General features: G+C 37.8%; 1 protein-coding gene across 1 annotated transcript in view; it reads left to right on the top strand.

Annotated features, from left to right (window-relative positions):
• The window catches only part of Ttc6 (tetratricopeptide repeat domain 6), a 242,176-nt gene that overhangs the window by 11,455 nt on the left and 215,880 nt on the right, over positions 1–14,841 (top strand). The window contains exon 2 of the mRNA XM_048798678.1: positions 13,592–14,548. Coding sequence (XP_048654635.1) covers positions 13,607–14,548 — 942 coding nt within the window. The 5' untranslated portion in view covers positions 13,592–13,606. The remainder of the gene's footprint in view (positions 1–13,591; positions 14,549–14,841) is intronic.

The following is a 14,841-nucleotide window of genomic DNA, read 5'->3' as shown; positions in this document are numbered from 1 at the left end:
CCCCACCACCCCCGCCTGCACCTTTCCTCTTCAGATCAAGGGGTAACACCTGCTGTTGCTAGATTTTGGGTGACTCTTGAACTCTTGTAGCTGTCTCTGACCCACCCACACTCTTATAAATAGTTCCTTCAGTTCCCTCTTCCTCCTCTTCCACCTTCCAGTTAAACTCTTTAGAGTCTGCCTTCTGTTTTCTGTGGGGAACTAACTGATGAGGAGGGGACTGAACACTCATGGAAGTGAAGTATGATGGTTTCTGTCATCTTCAGTGACATCCTCATACTGTAACTCACCAAAAAAAGGCTTTACTCCTTCTCCATCACTATCTTGCATGGAAGTTCCAGGATCTCTCTGGTGACAGTTTTCTTCAGGCTCATCTGCCTCTGGGTCTAGCAGGAGAGCAAACTTGGAATTTATTTTCTTTATATTCAACACTTTGATTTTGCATTTGATTTCATTGTTAAGGTAATTGACAAATATTGATAGCTAAAACCAAATATTGATAGCATTTAAGTTTTTTTTTTCTTTTTAAACCTTCAGTGAACTAATCTGTGCTATAAACTAAAGACTGAGACTTATGTTAGTGGTAAGTTGTGTTAATATTGAACTAGGTCCAGTGACTATGAGACTCACTGGTATGTTCCTAAAGGCCTGTGCACATTTGGCCTTCTCATCTCTAAAACATTAAGTCTAGAACTCTGTTCTCTTCAATGTCCTGGCAACAACTCATTCTTGACTAATGCCAAGTTAATGACATTACTTAGGTAATGGGAACTCTTTGTGCTAGGCACTATATTGAATATTAGGGATAATAAATTTAAAACAAAATTCTTGCCTTCCAATGATTAAACAATGCTTCAATGCCATTATTTAGAAATCTTGCAAACTTCTATGTAGGAAAAGTTTAAAAGCAAAATTTCTATTCAAAAGACACAAAAGTAGTTACGGCTTTTGGAATGTTTTGCTACCTGACATCTACTCATAGACATCTATGTCAGTGAGCCTGTTCCTTTACTCCTTTGCAGATACTTGATTACTAATTTGGTAATTCGATTGATAAAAATTACAATTCTCAGTTTTGATTTGTATTTCTGAGATTATTGATGAAGTTAAATATTTTTATATTTCTATTTCCTATAATATTTCTTCTTTTAGAAACTGCCTGTTCATGTCCCTTTAACTGAAGATTTCGAGTAACTGTCGGTTCTTATCTATAGAATATCAATATCATGACTGACACAATGTTACAAAGCTTTGTTTTACAAGATTTTTAAATATTATATAATTTTGTTCATTTAATGCCTAGATTAAAAAATTAACACTTTAAATTTTATGGCTTAGTTCTTACAAGTCTTATCTACACAAAATCAAAATCTTTTATCCAGTTGGAATTTATATGGGTGTATAATATGAAGGAATGACTATTTTCCAATTATTCAAAACTTTGGGCAGGCTCTAATTGTGAGGAGCTTTGAATTCTTTTTGGAGAAATGTGTTTGGAGAACTGTGTTTGGAGAACTTGTTGCATTGTGACATTTGGAGGTGTGGAAGCTGGAAAATCACATTGGATCTACCTTTACTTGCAGTAAGGTAAACTCAAGAGGGCTCCTGAACTAGATGACAAGAGGACTGGTAGGTGACTGTGGAGAGTGAAAACAGCTAGGTAAAATTGTAGTGCTTTCATGACTGCATGAGTAACTTTGTGCTACTCTTCCAGTCTAAATACCATCTCCTTAAAATGACATTAGCATTTTCATATGAAGACCTTAATATCAAGAGTGAATCTGAGGGGCTGGGGTTGTGGCTCAGCAGTAGAGCACTCACGTAGCATGTGCAAGTCACTGGGTTTGATCCTCAACACCACATAAAAATGGATAAATAAAATAAAAAGGTATTGTGTCTAACTACAACAACAAAAAAGAGTAAATCTGAAATGCCTTTAGACCAATAACTAACCCCTCCCCCTTTCTCCTCCTTTCCTTACCCCTTCTCCTTTCCCCTCCCTTCTCCTTTTTCTCCTCCCCTTTCTCTTTCCTTTCCTTCCTTTTCCTGCCGTTTCCTCTTCTCTGTCTCCATTTTCTTTTTGGTAAATATACCTAGAACAGAGATTCCTAGCACAGGATTACCAGCTAGGGACTTTGGGTGGATTCTTTTAAAATTCTTTTATCTCTTTGAACATCAGTGCCTTAACTATAAAATGAGGATGACACTAACAGTACCTAGCTCATGAAGTGTATTATCCTATGACATGTACACTTGAATACATAGTTACCGTTTTTGATTATACAAAGTATTAATGATTTTTTTTTTTTTTTGAGCTTGGGTCTCACTATGTTGCTCCGGCTGTCCTCCAACTCCTCGAGTGATCTTCTTTCAGTCTCACAGGTAGCTGGGACTATGGGTGTGGGCCACCATGTGGGACTAATGAACAATATTAATCATTTAAATTGTTTCCCGATCATATGGTTAGACATACTTCAAGGTTACATTAATTTAAAATATTTCCTAGTTTGGAAAACTGAACTCACTGTTTTTGTGCAGCATCCTGCAGAATATCAAGAACAATTATTCACTTAAGAAGCACTTTGGCTATTTGCTTATTATTTTAATTAGGACCGAGAGGCAATTTACTCCTGGCCTGAAGGGGCTACTTCTATGCTTAGAGTGAAGCTGCCTTCTTAGAGCATCCACAAGATAATAGGATATGATGTGAGTGCAATGAAACCTCAAGGGACAGCAAACCCTTTCCTGTACTATGCTTCTCATTTTGTGAACATTCAACCATATTTGAACACATCGTGTTAGGGAGAAAGGTAACAAACCTGGGATATAAGATTTTTATCTCTATTTCACAGATGAGGATGCAGAAACCCAGAGAGGGGGGAAGAATCTTGTCCAGGAGGCCAAGCTGAGTGTCACAGCTTAGTTTTGTCTGCCTTTAAAGTAGAAGTTTCCCTCTCAAAGGCCTGAGGATGGCTGAGTACATATCTCCACAACTGGGCTATTGTAGGGCCCACCCAGCTCCAGGGGACTGTGCACTGAAGAACATTCTTCTCTCTTGAACACCCAGGAGACATGCTGCCCGCTTCCAGCACCTGGAGTCTCAAGGAAGATCCCAGAAGATTCTATTTGCCACTATCCTGATGTCACTTTTGAGTTGCCTGAGTATTTGGAGAGGGGGGTTGATAGAGAGTAGAGGGCTAGAAAATAAACGTTTGAGGGCCTGCTAAGTGCCAAATATTGAGTAAAGCACTTTCATTTACATTATTTCATTAAATTGGTTTTTCTTTTTGTCCCTTAAAAAATGGTGAAGCGAGGCTTGGTGGTGCACATCTGTAATCCCAGTGGCTCAGGAGACCGAGGCAGGAGGATTGCAGGTTTGAAGCCATCCTCAGTGACTAAGCAAGATTGCAAACAACTCAGCAAGATCCTGTCTCAAAATAAAAAAATAAAAAAGGACCGGGGACATGGTTTAGTGGTTAAGTACCCTTGGGTTCAATCACTGGTAACAGCAACAACAACAACAAAAGTGAAATATTACACATGAAGATGAACAAAACAGAAAACAACAGTTTATCACAAAGAAAAAATCCAAATAGCCATCACCGAGGTTAAAAAGTTTAAAAAGTAGAACATTCCCTAGCCTCTCTAGTGCTGTCTACCCACTTACAATTAACTTTCCCTCTCTGAAGATGACTACTATCTGGTTTTTGTGATTATTACTTTCTTTTGTTTATTTGTAACGTATCATGCATCCATGCCACTTTGTGCTGGTCAGGGTTTGACCCTTCTATGATGGACTCATAGTGTATGTATCCCTCTATGTCTGGCTCCTTTACTCAACATTACATTTCTGAGAGTTTCATCTTTGCTGTTCCCCAAAGCTGAAATTTGTTCATTTCCTTAATGCATGTTATTGCATTTATAAATATATCACAATTAATTTGTGAATATTAGTTTTGATGACATTTGGGTTGTTTCCAGTTTTTAGCTATTATGGTTTAGCTATTATGAAACTACTATGAATACACACACACACACACACACAGAGGCATTTGTTATTTTTGGGGAGTGGAATTGCTGGATTAAAGAGTGTGTATTCAACTTTAATAGATAATGCCAATTATTGTGTCTTGCACCACATCAGAAATTCTGAATATGGCTGAATCTGAGATTATAATATGAATTTTCCAGAAGTCTGAATCTCATGCCCTTGGTTTGAAGATTCTTTTTACAAATTACCCTCACAGTAGACAGCATGGAAGCATACTCCCTGAAATGTACCCTTAACTGACAGTGCATTTTCTTTTAAATGGGCAGAGGAACGGTCTGTCTTGAGGTCCAGCTTTATTATGTAACACAGAATAAGAATGCTAAGAAAAACGATTGCTTAAACTGAGCAAAAACAGCCCATGCAGGAGGCTTCAGTCTAGGGGGCTCTTTGGAACCAGCGCCTTCTCCACCGGCGGAGTGCGGGGAATGAGGCGTCTCAGTCTGGGTTTAGGCTCCAGGACCTGGAGGGGGTTCCACCAGGCACGAAAACGCGCCGAGGGCTAGGAGGGCCTTGACAGCGCAAAGGGGATTCTCTGCAGCCAGGGCCGGGGGTGAGGGGTGGGAGTAGGGAGAGCCAGCGCGCGAGGCTTGTTGCCTGGCGACGGAACGCGCGTCCTTTCCGCATTGAACAGGTTGATCCCACCCGGCCCCTGCGCCCTACCAGGGGCAGTTGCAAATCCCGCCCGCGCCATAGGGTGAATCTTTGACACTTGAATGAGAACATGGACGTCCTCGGAGACAGGTGAGAGTAGACCTCGGATTGGGACCCTGGTGTCTTTGGATTCCGTGGGAAGGAGTGACCGTGATACACGAACAGAGCAGTTATCTCTTCTGTTCCGTTGCTCTAATCCACTTTGGCAGGTTCCAGGCCCCCCAGAAATCAGGGCTAAAGACAGGGCCGGGTTGAGAAGGGATTGGAGGCTGGAACAGGGGCTGAGCTTCTTGGGTTATGGGGCTGAAATTAAAGTCTAACTTTCATGGGAAAATGAGTACGAGTTGAAGAGGCGGTGGGAGTGAAAACCTGGATGGAAGGAAAAGGTAGGTATACTGTGACAGACTAGGCTGTGGGGAAAGAAGGAAAAAAAGAAAAAAAGAGGAGGAGGAATCAGAGAAGCTTTGGGGAGAGCAAAAGGTCACAGTGAGGAAATTTAATTTCCATTTCTCTGACTTTCTGTGCTATGCCTTTACAGGGTAGCTTGTTTGAGGTAAACTTTAACATCACAGGAGGTGATCACTCCCATTGTGACTGGTGTATCTAACTTCAGAATAGAGAAGTTTCTGAGTTTGTATCCTGAGTTTGGTAGGCAGTAGGACATTGTGTGCTTAATGCAAGGATTCTTTGTCCTTGAAGGCCATAGACATTCAATGAATCTATTGTAGACTACCATTACAGGAGTTTAAAGAAAATCAATAGTTATTTTTAAACATGCAAATATAAATGTTTAGCAAATTGCTCTTTTCCTATTTAAAATATCATACAAGTATAATTTATAGTCAATAAACTACACAAATGTATATTTTGTACAATGTAGAGCTGTGCAATTTGTTTGACAGACATATATATCTTTGAAGCAATTACTGCAATCAAGTAACTGAACCTTTTCCTTTCTCTGCCCACTCTGTTATTCATTTCTGTTCTTACCCCTTATCCCCAAGACATCACCTATCTGCTGTGTGACACTATATAATAGGTTGCATTTTTTTTTTTTAAAGGAGCATGTAGTATGTCTTCTTTTGTGTCTGGCTTCCTTTACTCAGCATAATGATTTATCAAGAACTTTGCCTTGCTTACTATAACTTACTGTATGTAAGTTTTGAAGTTGAATAGTATAAATTCTCCAGATATTTCTTTTTATATATCCCTTTTGTGATTTAAAACCATTTGAATTTCTATACATTTTAGAACCAGCTTGTAATTTCAAAAAATAAACAAATCTGAAATTTTGGTTGGGACTGCATTGAATCTGTAGATCTATAGGGGAGAACTGCCATTTTAATGATATTAGTATCATTAAAATAGGCATAGTATGTCTCCATTTATGCAGTTTTTAATTTCTACTAACAATGTACTGTAATTTTCATTGTAGAAATTTTGGGCATTTTTTTGTTAGATTAATTCATAAATATTTTATGTTTTGAGGAGGCATCAGTGTAATTGGAATTAAAAAACACTGATTGTTTGCTGCTAGGATATAAAAATACAATTGATTTTATATTTATATTCATTAGTGTTAGTAGTTGTTTTCTAGATTTCTTAAGAAAATCATATCAAGGAAATAGAGAATTTCACCTTTTCGTTTTCAAACTTTATTCCTTTTAGTTCTTTTTCTTGCACTGGCTAGGACCTCCAGTATAATACTGAAGTTATGGTAAGAGTGAAGCATTTTTCTCTTGTTTCCAGTTTAGGGGGAAAACATAAATATGTTAGTTTTAAGTTGTTTTTTTAAAAATTCCTTTAATTATATCGGAATGGTTTCTTCATGATTCATAGTTTTATCAGGGTTATTTGTTTATTTATTTTTATCATGCGTGGGTATTGAATTTAACCAAAAGCTTTTCCACTATCTATTGAAATGATCATGTGTTTTTTTCTCCTACACTATGTTAATATTGTAAATTCTAGTGATTTTCAAATCAGTATAATTAAATTTGTAGTCTTAATTTTTCAATCCAGGACAAACACTATTAGGTCAGGATATATTATCCTTTTAAAATTATAATTTCAAATTTATATACACAATTTTTTTGGAGGGGAGGTACTGGGGATTGAACCCAGGGATGCTCAACCACTGAGCCATATACCTAGCCCTTTTATTTTTTATTTTGAGATAGGATCTCACTAAGTGCTTAGGGCCTCACTAAGTTGTTGAACCTGGCTTTGAACTTGTGATCCTCCTGCCTCAGCCTCCCAAACTACTGTATTACATGTGGGTGTGCACCTCTGTGCTGGGCTTCATTAGATTCTTGGGGATTCAGATTTCTCTCTGCTATAATTACTCTTTAGCTTGAAGAATTTTCTTAAGCATTTCTTATAGTTTGCTTGGACTGGTAAACAATTATCTTCATTTTCCTCTATCTGAATGTCTTTATTTTGCCCTTATTTAAAAAAATGTGACAGATATAAAATTCTGAGATGACAGTTTTGTTTTGTTTTAGTGAGGTTACAAATCTTGTTTCACACTCCTCTGTTCTAAGTGCTGCCCTGTGGGAAGTCTATGATCATTTGAATTGTTTCCTTGTAAATAATGTATTGTTTACTTCTGTCAGCTTTCAAATTTTATCTTTGGCTTTGGTTTTCTGTAGCTTACTTGGAGTTTTGTTTAAATTTATCTCACTTGGAGTTGACTAAGCTTCTTAAATCTCTCAATTTATATCTTTCTCCAAATTTGGGAAGTTCTCAGAAATCATTTTTTTCGAGTGTTTTTTTCTGCTCCATTTTCTCCTGTCCTTTTGGAATATGGATTATCTTACTTGGTTAGGGTATTGATACTGTCTCTACCGGATTTCGAGGTGCTCTCTTTTTTTCTTAAAGCTTTTTTCTTCTGTTGATTTTCCTTCCAGTTCAGTCTTTTCTCTGACATTTCATTTTGCTAGCCAAATTTTTACTAAAAATATTGTTTTTTAGGTATAAATTTTCTATATTTAATTTTATTTCTATACTAATATTTTCTTAGTTATCTCTAGTGTATTTTCCTTTACTTCAATGAGCATAGTTACAATAACTGCTTTAAAATCCTTGTTTAAGCTGGTCTTAGAGGTAAATGTCTATAAACCTGGCTACTTGGGAGGTTGAAGCAGAAAAATTGCAAGTTTGAGACCAGCCTGGGAAACAATGTGAACTCTTCTCAAAATAAAATGAAAAGGGGTGGAGGCTCAAAGCCTCAGGCCTTTGGTTCAATACACTGTACTGAAAAAAAAAATTCTTGTCCAATAATTTCAATATCTGGGTCATTTCTGAATAAGACACTGGATGAATGTCATTAAGAATGAGTCAAATTTTTCTGCCAAGTACTTTTAGATTATATTGTGAATGTTTTGTTGAGTACAGTAAGGATTCTGTTATATTCTCTCTGAAGAATGTTGGCGTTTTTCATTTAGCAGATGATTCACCAGGTTGTATTCACCATAAGCTTGCTCTCACTCTCTGTGGTGGGCAAGTTCAGTTCACACCTTTGTGGTGCTGCTTTGAGTTTGCTCCACATATACATGGTTCAAAGGTCAATCTGAGACTTGTGTGGGATTTAGACACAGAACTGGAGGATATCTTCTCTGGCACTCTCTTTTCTGGGATTTCTCTTGGACTCCTCAGTGATGATTGTTGCCTGGGCTCTGTTCCCTGATTCTTCTGACCAGAATAATGAAAGGCATTCTGTTGAAGCTTTTATCACCTGTACTATGCCATTTTGCAATTACACACTGTATTTAGGAAAAAGCCACAATAAACCCGAAATTCACATCCTCCAGTGTTTTCGTAAGTTTTGACTACCACACAATCTTCCTACTTTAGCTTATTCCTAAGAATTCTCAGATTGTTTTTAAATATTTTGTCAAGGGTTTATAAGTTGTTAATTGGTGAGGGGTTAATCTGTAAGATGTAGCCATGGAAGTCCAACAAATTGCCTTTGAAACAGGGCAGGCAGCATTTAATAAGTCAAAGGCATAATGAAAATTTAAAAACATACAATGTTTCATTTTCCTGTTTTGGCTGTTTGAGCAATTAGATGAAGGAAGGATAGAAAATGGGGAGAAGAAAACCAGGGAGAGTATTTGTTATTCTACGACTCTTATGTGTATGTATGATATATAGATAGACCAATTTTTTTATGTGTACATATATTCACAAGGGATGTAAGCATACTCTAGATTCTGGTGATAAAGATTTGAATAAGTTTTATAGTCACTAAAATTTCTTTAGACTTCTGAAGAGTCTAGAAAAAAAGTCTCTTTTAAGCTTGAAAACAGCCTTTTCTCTATTTTCTATACACTTTTAAATGAGCACATATAAGTGGTAGTTACTATTACTGATATTATTATTATTGCTATTAATATTATGAGGATTAAAAGCAGCAAAACAAATATTATGAAAAATTTGGAAAAATAGGAAAAATGATTGTTATCTCACTCTTTAGCAAAGTTATTAATATGTTTGTATATTTCCTTTTAGACTTTTTCAGAAATTATGATTAGAGCACAAACATCTTTTTTTTACCACTGATATTTAAAAAGCAAATATTGTCTCAGAATATTTTAATTTTCCTTGCAATATTAAAGATTTTACAAGATGAGATAGGCTGTCTTTGGACTTAGAAGTTTCTTTTGAAACTTTAGTGATGTGCTTTGGAAGTTAGCATAAACATTAAAATTCAGGAAATAAATTGAGATATTTGACTATGGAACTAAGATAACACAAATTCTGTTCATAATGGGTCAGCCCTCCACTGTATATAAGAAGAGGACAAGGTCAGGTAATCCATGCCACCAGCTGGGGCTTGGGCCCCATTCTCAATGTTATATACTGTGATGAGTTCGGCCTAACATAAGCTGGAATTCTTTCCCTGTAACCAGATGGGTTCATGTAGCTTGGAACCAGGTCATCCAATGTCCGATCTATTTATTTCTATTTTAGTTAGCCTCTAGGGAAGAATCTGGACTTGCTGTTCCAATAGGAGAAGCAGCCACACCTACAAGAATCCAATAGCAATTTGCACCCAAGTCTGCTAAGGCCTATTAGCCATTATTTTGGTCAGGAATAATGATGCCTGACCTAGCCTTGTGAAAGAGGAGTAAAGGTTGCCCCTTAGCCTTTCTGACTACCTCACCACTTGGCCTTGAACCTCCCAGTAGAAAAGAAAGGAAAAGGGACAGAGTTCCAAGTTTGAAAACAAAAAATCATTGCTTGAGCTCCTTTCTGTTGTATTTTGAAGTGCAGGATAAACTTAATTACTTTGGATTTTCAGCAGCAGATTTGGATCTTTATGTAGAGTAATCTTTTGTACTACATTATTTTTCCTGAGTAACTCCAAACCAAAACCAATCTCTGTAAAATGCTCCCAAGAAAAAGAGAATATACTAGTTTCCCATGAGACTGGATGCTTAAAAATCATTTTACTTATTTTGAGGTGTTGAGGAATGGGTGGGGGAATAAAAGCACCAAGATTTGACGAGCTGGTCAAGTAAGCATTTTGGATATTACTCACCTTGAATGCATAATAGAAGTTCCTGTCAAGCTCATAAGGTCTATTTCCTATAGGTTGATTCATATATATATATATATGAATCAACCTATAGGAAATATAGGTTGTTATATATATAACAACTTTCCTATAAGGAACTCATGGGAATGTAGTGAGAAGTGTTAAACAATAGACACTTGTTAAACTTCAATAGCAAATTAAGGGCCTGGGAGAAGTTGGTCATCCAAAGCAGGAACTAAGAAATAAAATGGGAAGTGCAGCTGGGAAAGTCAAGTCAGACTCTCATCAGGTATAAAGTACTTCTGGTCTGTGCTCTGTTCCATTAATTTTCAGGATCTTGCAAGAAGAAATGTAGATGATGTCTGCATGAACATACTGCCACCTATGCAAAGAGTAACAGCTAAAATAGTAGGAGGAGGATTATATAGTATTTTTAAAATAAGGAAACTTCCTCATAGCCTTTAGAACTCATTTCTAATGTTCATATCCTATGGTCTGGACAACAGGCAATGGATTATTTGTTTTTTCACTACTTAACATGATTCCATAGCATGGACAGAATTAAATTGTCCATGGTCCAGTCAGTGGTGGAGCTGGGTAAAGAAAGACAGCCTACTGGTTCCAAGATGAGAGCTTTATCATGTAACATAGTTTTCAGTTTGAGAATTACAAGTTCATATTTTAGAAATTTAAAGCAATATGACTATTTGGAGGACAAATAGAACATTCATATTACCAAAACTACATGATAAATAAAGAATTCCCATTGTAACTAAGAACTTTTTCATCAATTGATCTGAATCCAACCATAAAATGTGGATAAGTAATAAGCAAAGAAATGCAAAGCAAAATAAAATATTTGCCACATGTAAGTTTTAAATCTATCTGGGTTTATTCTGGCACCTAGTAGAAAATGAGGTGTAGTTCTCTTCCAAAATAGTCAACCAATTGCCTCAGCAAAACTTATGGAACAGTTCTTTTATCACCAACTGAATGCGGCCTTAATAATATAACTTATATTATTTTAATTCTTTTTCTCTCGGCTTATTGATTCTAGCAGCGGTGTTCTGGTTCTAATTCTTATATCTGCATAAGTTTTAATGATCTGTTGCTACCTAATTGAGGAACAAGTATTCCGTTATTTCCTTTCTCATATCTTTGGCTAATTTGTCATATTTATTATTTCAAATGAATTCAGAATTACTTTTCAAATTCCAAAATGTAATTTTTAGATTTTCATATTGGTAATAAACCAATACAGTATTTTGGGAAGACCTGATATAATTATTTGGTCTTTCCACCAAGGAATATTGTCTATGTAGTTGAGTCTTTTATGTACTTCAATAAAAAACTGAATTCAATTTTAAAAGTTATTCATCTAGTTTTAGTACATTTCTTGTTATGTTTATGCCCAGATACTTGTCTCTTTGCTCTTTTAAGAAATTGTAAGTGAATTTTTACCATATTTTTAATTGGACCATTTGGTATAAAGGAAGCTATTAATTTTTATATAATTAAAAAAATTTAAATCCCTTACAGTACTCTATTATAGTTCAAAATAGTTTTTAGTACCTGGGTTTTCTAGGTGAATAATCATATCTGCAAGTGATATGATATTCTGAAGGTGTTTATACTTTTTTTTTTGAGAATTTTTTAATATTTATTTTTCAGTTTTTCAGCGGACACAACATCTTTGTTTGTATGTGGTGCTGAGGATCGAACCCTGGCCGCACGCATGCCAGGCCAGCGCGCTACCGCTTGAGCCACATCCCCAGCCCAATACTTTAATTTTGTGTTTCAAAGGACTTTGGTCTTGGGTTTTCTAAAAAAAAAAAAAAAAAAAAAGTTACTGGCTGATTCATTGATTTCTGTTTTTATTTTCATTGTTTTACTCCTATTCCTTGAAACACTCTCTTCTTGGCTTCTGGGGAATTCTATTCTTTTCATTTTCCTAATTTTCTGATCTTAGCGCTTTCACCTTGCATAGGTAATTGAGCCATGGAATCTGTCATCGGCTCCTTCTCTTTTTATAGTTCCTGTTAGCCTGGCTTTCAAGATCTCAGAATCCACTTATGATCCTAGATATCTAGTTTTGTTGAATAAATTGTTTTTTTTTTAAATAGTAAAATATATAACATAAAATTTATCTTCTTAACCATTTTGAAGTGCACAGTTCATGAATAACAAATTTTATTATGTATTTGATTATGACTAAGACTTCATCATGATGATTCAAAGTTATTATTATTATTATTATTATTATTTAGTGCTATGGATTTAACCCAGGGCCTCCTGCATAATAGGCAAACACTGGATCACTTAATTACATTCCCAGCCTCTTGAAGTCCCTATATTATGAAGGAGCTTTAGTTGTTCCTATTTATTCCTAATCATTGGCAGGCCTTACTAGTTTTACCTGGTAATGTTTCTGTTTTCACTCTGCTCCATTTTTAAGCCTAGGAAAGGCTCAAGCTACAGAGGCTGTTAGTGCCCTTCTTGCCTGTATTGTTTTATTTACTCCATATCAATATCCCCAAGCACCAGGTCCTATCAAGTCACTTTTCTTCTAAATTTTTGAGTGGTTCTCTGTAGCTCACAGAAAAAGTACAAGTATTCAGCATCCAAGGCTTATAATTTGTCTGTACTCAACCTTGAGGCTGACCACCTCCCTCTGTATACTCCGCTATAGCACAGGTGGCACATTGAGGGAAGTGGGCTGGGTAAGGGAGGGAGACACCTGGGACCTGCTAGAGAAGAACCTGGGAACAGCTATCAGCCACAAGAGCAGGCATTTGGCCCTTGTATTGCCAGAACCAGTACCACCACCGGCCCTCCCCAGCCCTCTGAAACTGCAAATCTGGATTTTTATGTAAAAATCTCCCAGTTTAAAATCGTTGGCTATTAATTAACATTTTTTAAAAACTGGACAATTGAAAACCATGTTTGTGGGCTGGACCTAGGCCACAGGTCAGTCGGTGAGGTTTGTTCTCTGTGAGCGGGGCTACTTGAGATTTTCTATGCCTAGCAGGTTTTTCCTTCCCTGGAAGTAGAACTCCACATTATAGTCCAAAGAAATGTTAAAATAGATCCAAGAGGGGCTTGGGAAACTCCTACTGAAAAACATTACTGCTTTAGAGGGTTTTCATGATTCATGTGAAAAGAGGGTAGGTGGATGTAAAATCATTTCATCCAGTTTTGCCTAAGGAGCACAAGGAGGCCCTATCATGAGCAGTTTTGCTAAACTGGAATTTTATGTATTAACAAAAATTTGTTTAAAAAATATATGTAATTTTGTGTGTGTGTGTGTGTGTGTGTGTGTGTTTTAATGTGTTGGGGGTATTTTACAGGTCAAATTTGTCAAGATGTCCACCTTCAAAAAGCACTTTGGACTGAAATCCAGAGAAGAATCCCTCCTGTTTAAAGAGCTTGAGAAGGTTCGCCAGGAGGCTAAAAAGGACTTGCTCAAATTCAAGCAGAAGTTGGCGTCTAACCTGACTTCAAATGAAGGGCTAGACCACCACCCCCGTCCGGCCCGCCCTGGGGAGAAGAGGAGCGGTTCCTTCACACCTCGCAGAACCCTTTCCAAAGGGTCCCCTCCCGCCAAAGTCCCTGCGACGGCTGCTGGGGTCTTCCTGCAGGAGGCGCTCCAAGGGATAGCGCGCCCCTCGAGCCCCAGCGAGGCTTTCGCTGTGCGAAAGACCAGACCATTTCGTCCCCAGGAATTTTACTTGCGGAGCTCCGCGTTCCTGCGGTACAGGATCCAGAAGATACCGCCGATCATCACTCCGGACGTCGGCACATCTAAACCTGTGGTCCTGCGGCCGCTGCCCACGTCCCTGGGGAAGTCAAGAGCGCGCCTGAGTCCCCGGAGCCCGCTGGCCGCAGCGGCCAGGCGGGGCGTTGACCTGGCAGAGGAGCAAGAAGCAAACCAGGAGATAACTCAGTTCTCAGAGGCCCAGAGGGCCAAAGACAGGAAGACCAGCTCCATTTCCAGCGAGGACAGCGACTGGGAGGCGGGCTGGTGGCGGAGGAGAGTAAAGATTCGCGCTCACTTCATGAGCCAGGGCTCAGTCCCCAGGGGGTCGGAGGCAGACGGGTCCATTTCCAAAGCAGTGTGGGAGAGTGGCCTGCTTAGGGATGTGCAGGAGGTCGCCCAGCCTGAGCTGCTGCCCACCAGAGTGATCCCCAGAACCATCGAGGAGGTCATCACCTCGCTGCAGTCGGAGGCCCAGCTGGCCTCTGACCAGATCATCAGAGAGCTCATACAGAGCATCCTGGGCCAGAACTACGACATAAAAATGGAAGTAGGTGACCAGAACGACGGTTATGTTTTTCCTGGGTAAAACAACTTTTAGTAGAGAGAGATATATGTACTGATCTCTCTTTATAGATAAATCTCTATATATATCTATTCCATATATTCTATATAAGCTGTTGATGAATACACTATTTAGGATACATGTTATTTCATTACATATAATATTTCATCATATATGATGTTTTCTAACGAAACACTGTAGAATTATTGATCTTCTTTGTATTTCATTTGAATTTTGAACTCTCCTTCAAGGAGTGTGTCTTCTTTTTTTTTTTTTTT

The sequence above is a fragment of the Marmota marmota genome, unplaced genomic scaffold (genome assembly GCF_001458135.2).
Source record: "Marmota marmota marmota unplaced genomic scaffold, marMar, whole genome shotgun sequence".
Lineage (NCBI taxonomy): Eukaryota > Metazoa > Chordata > Mammalia > Rodentia > Sciuridae > Marmota > Marmota marmota.
Note: the sequence above shows the minus strand (reverse complement) of the source record. Positions and strands in the feature narration are given on the sequence as shown.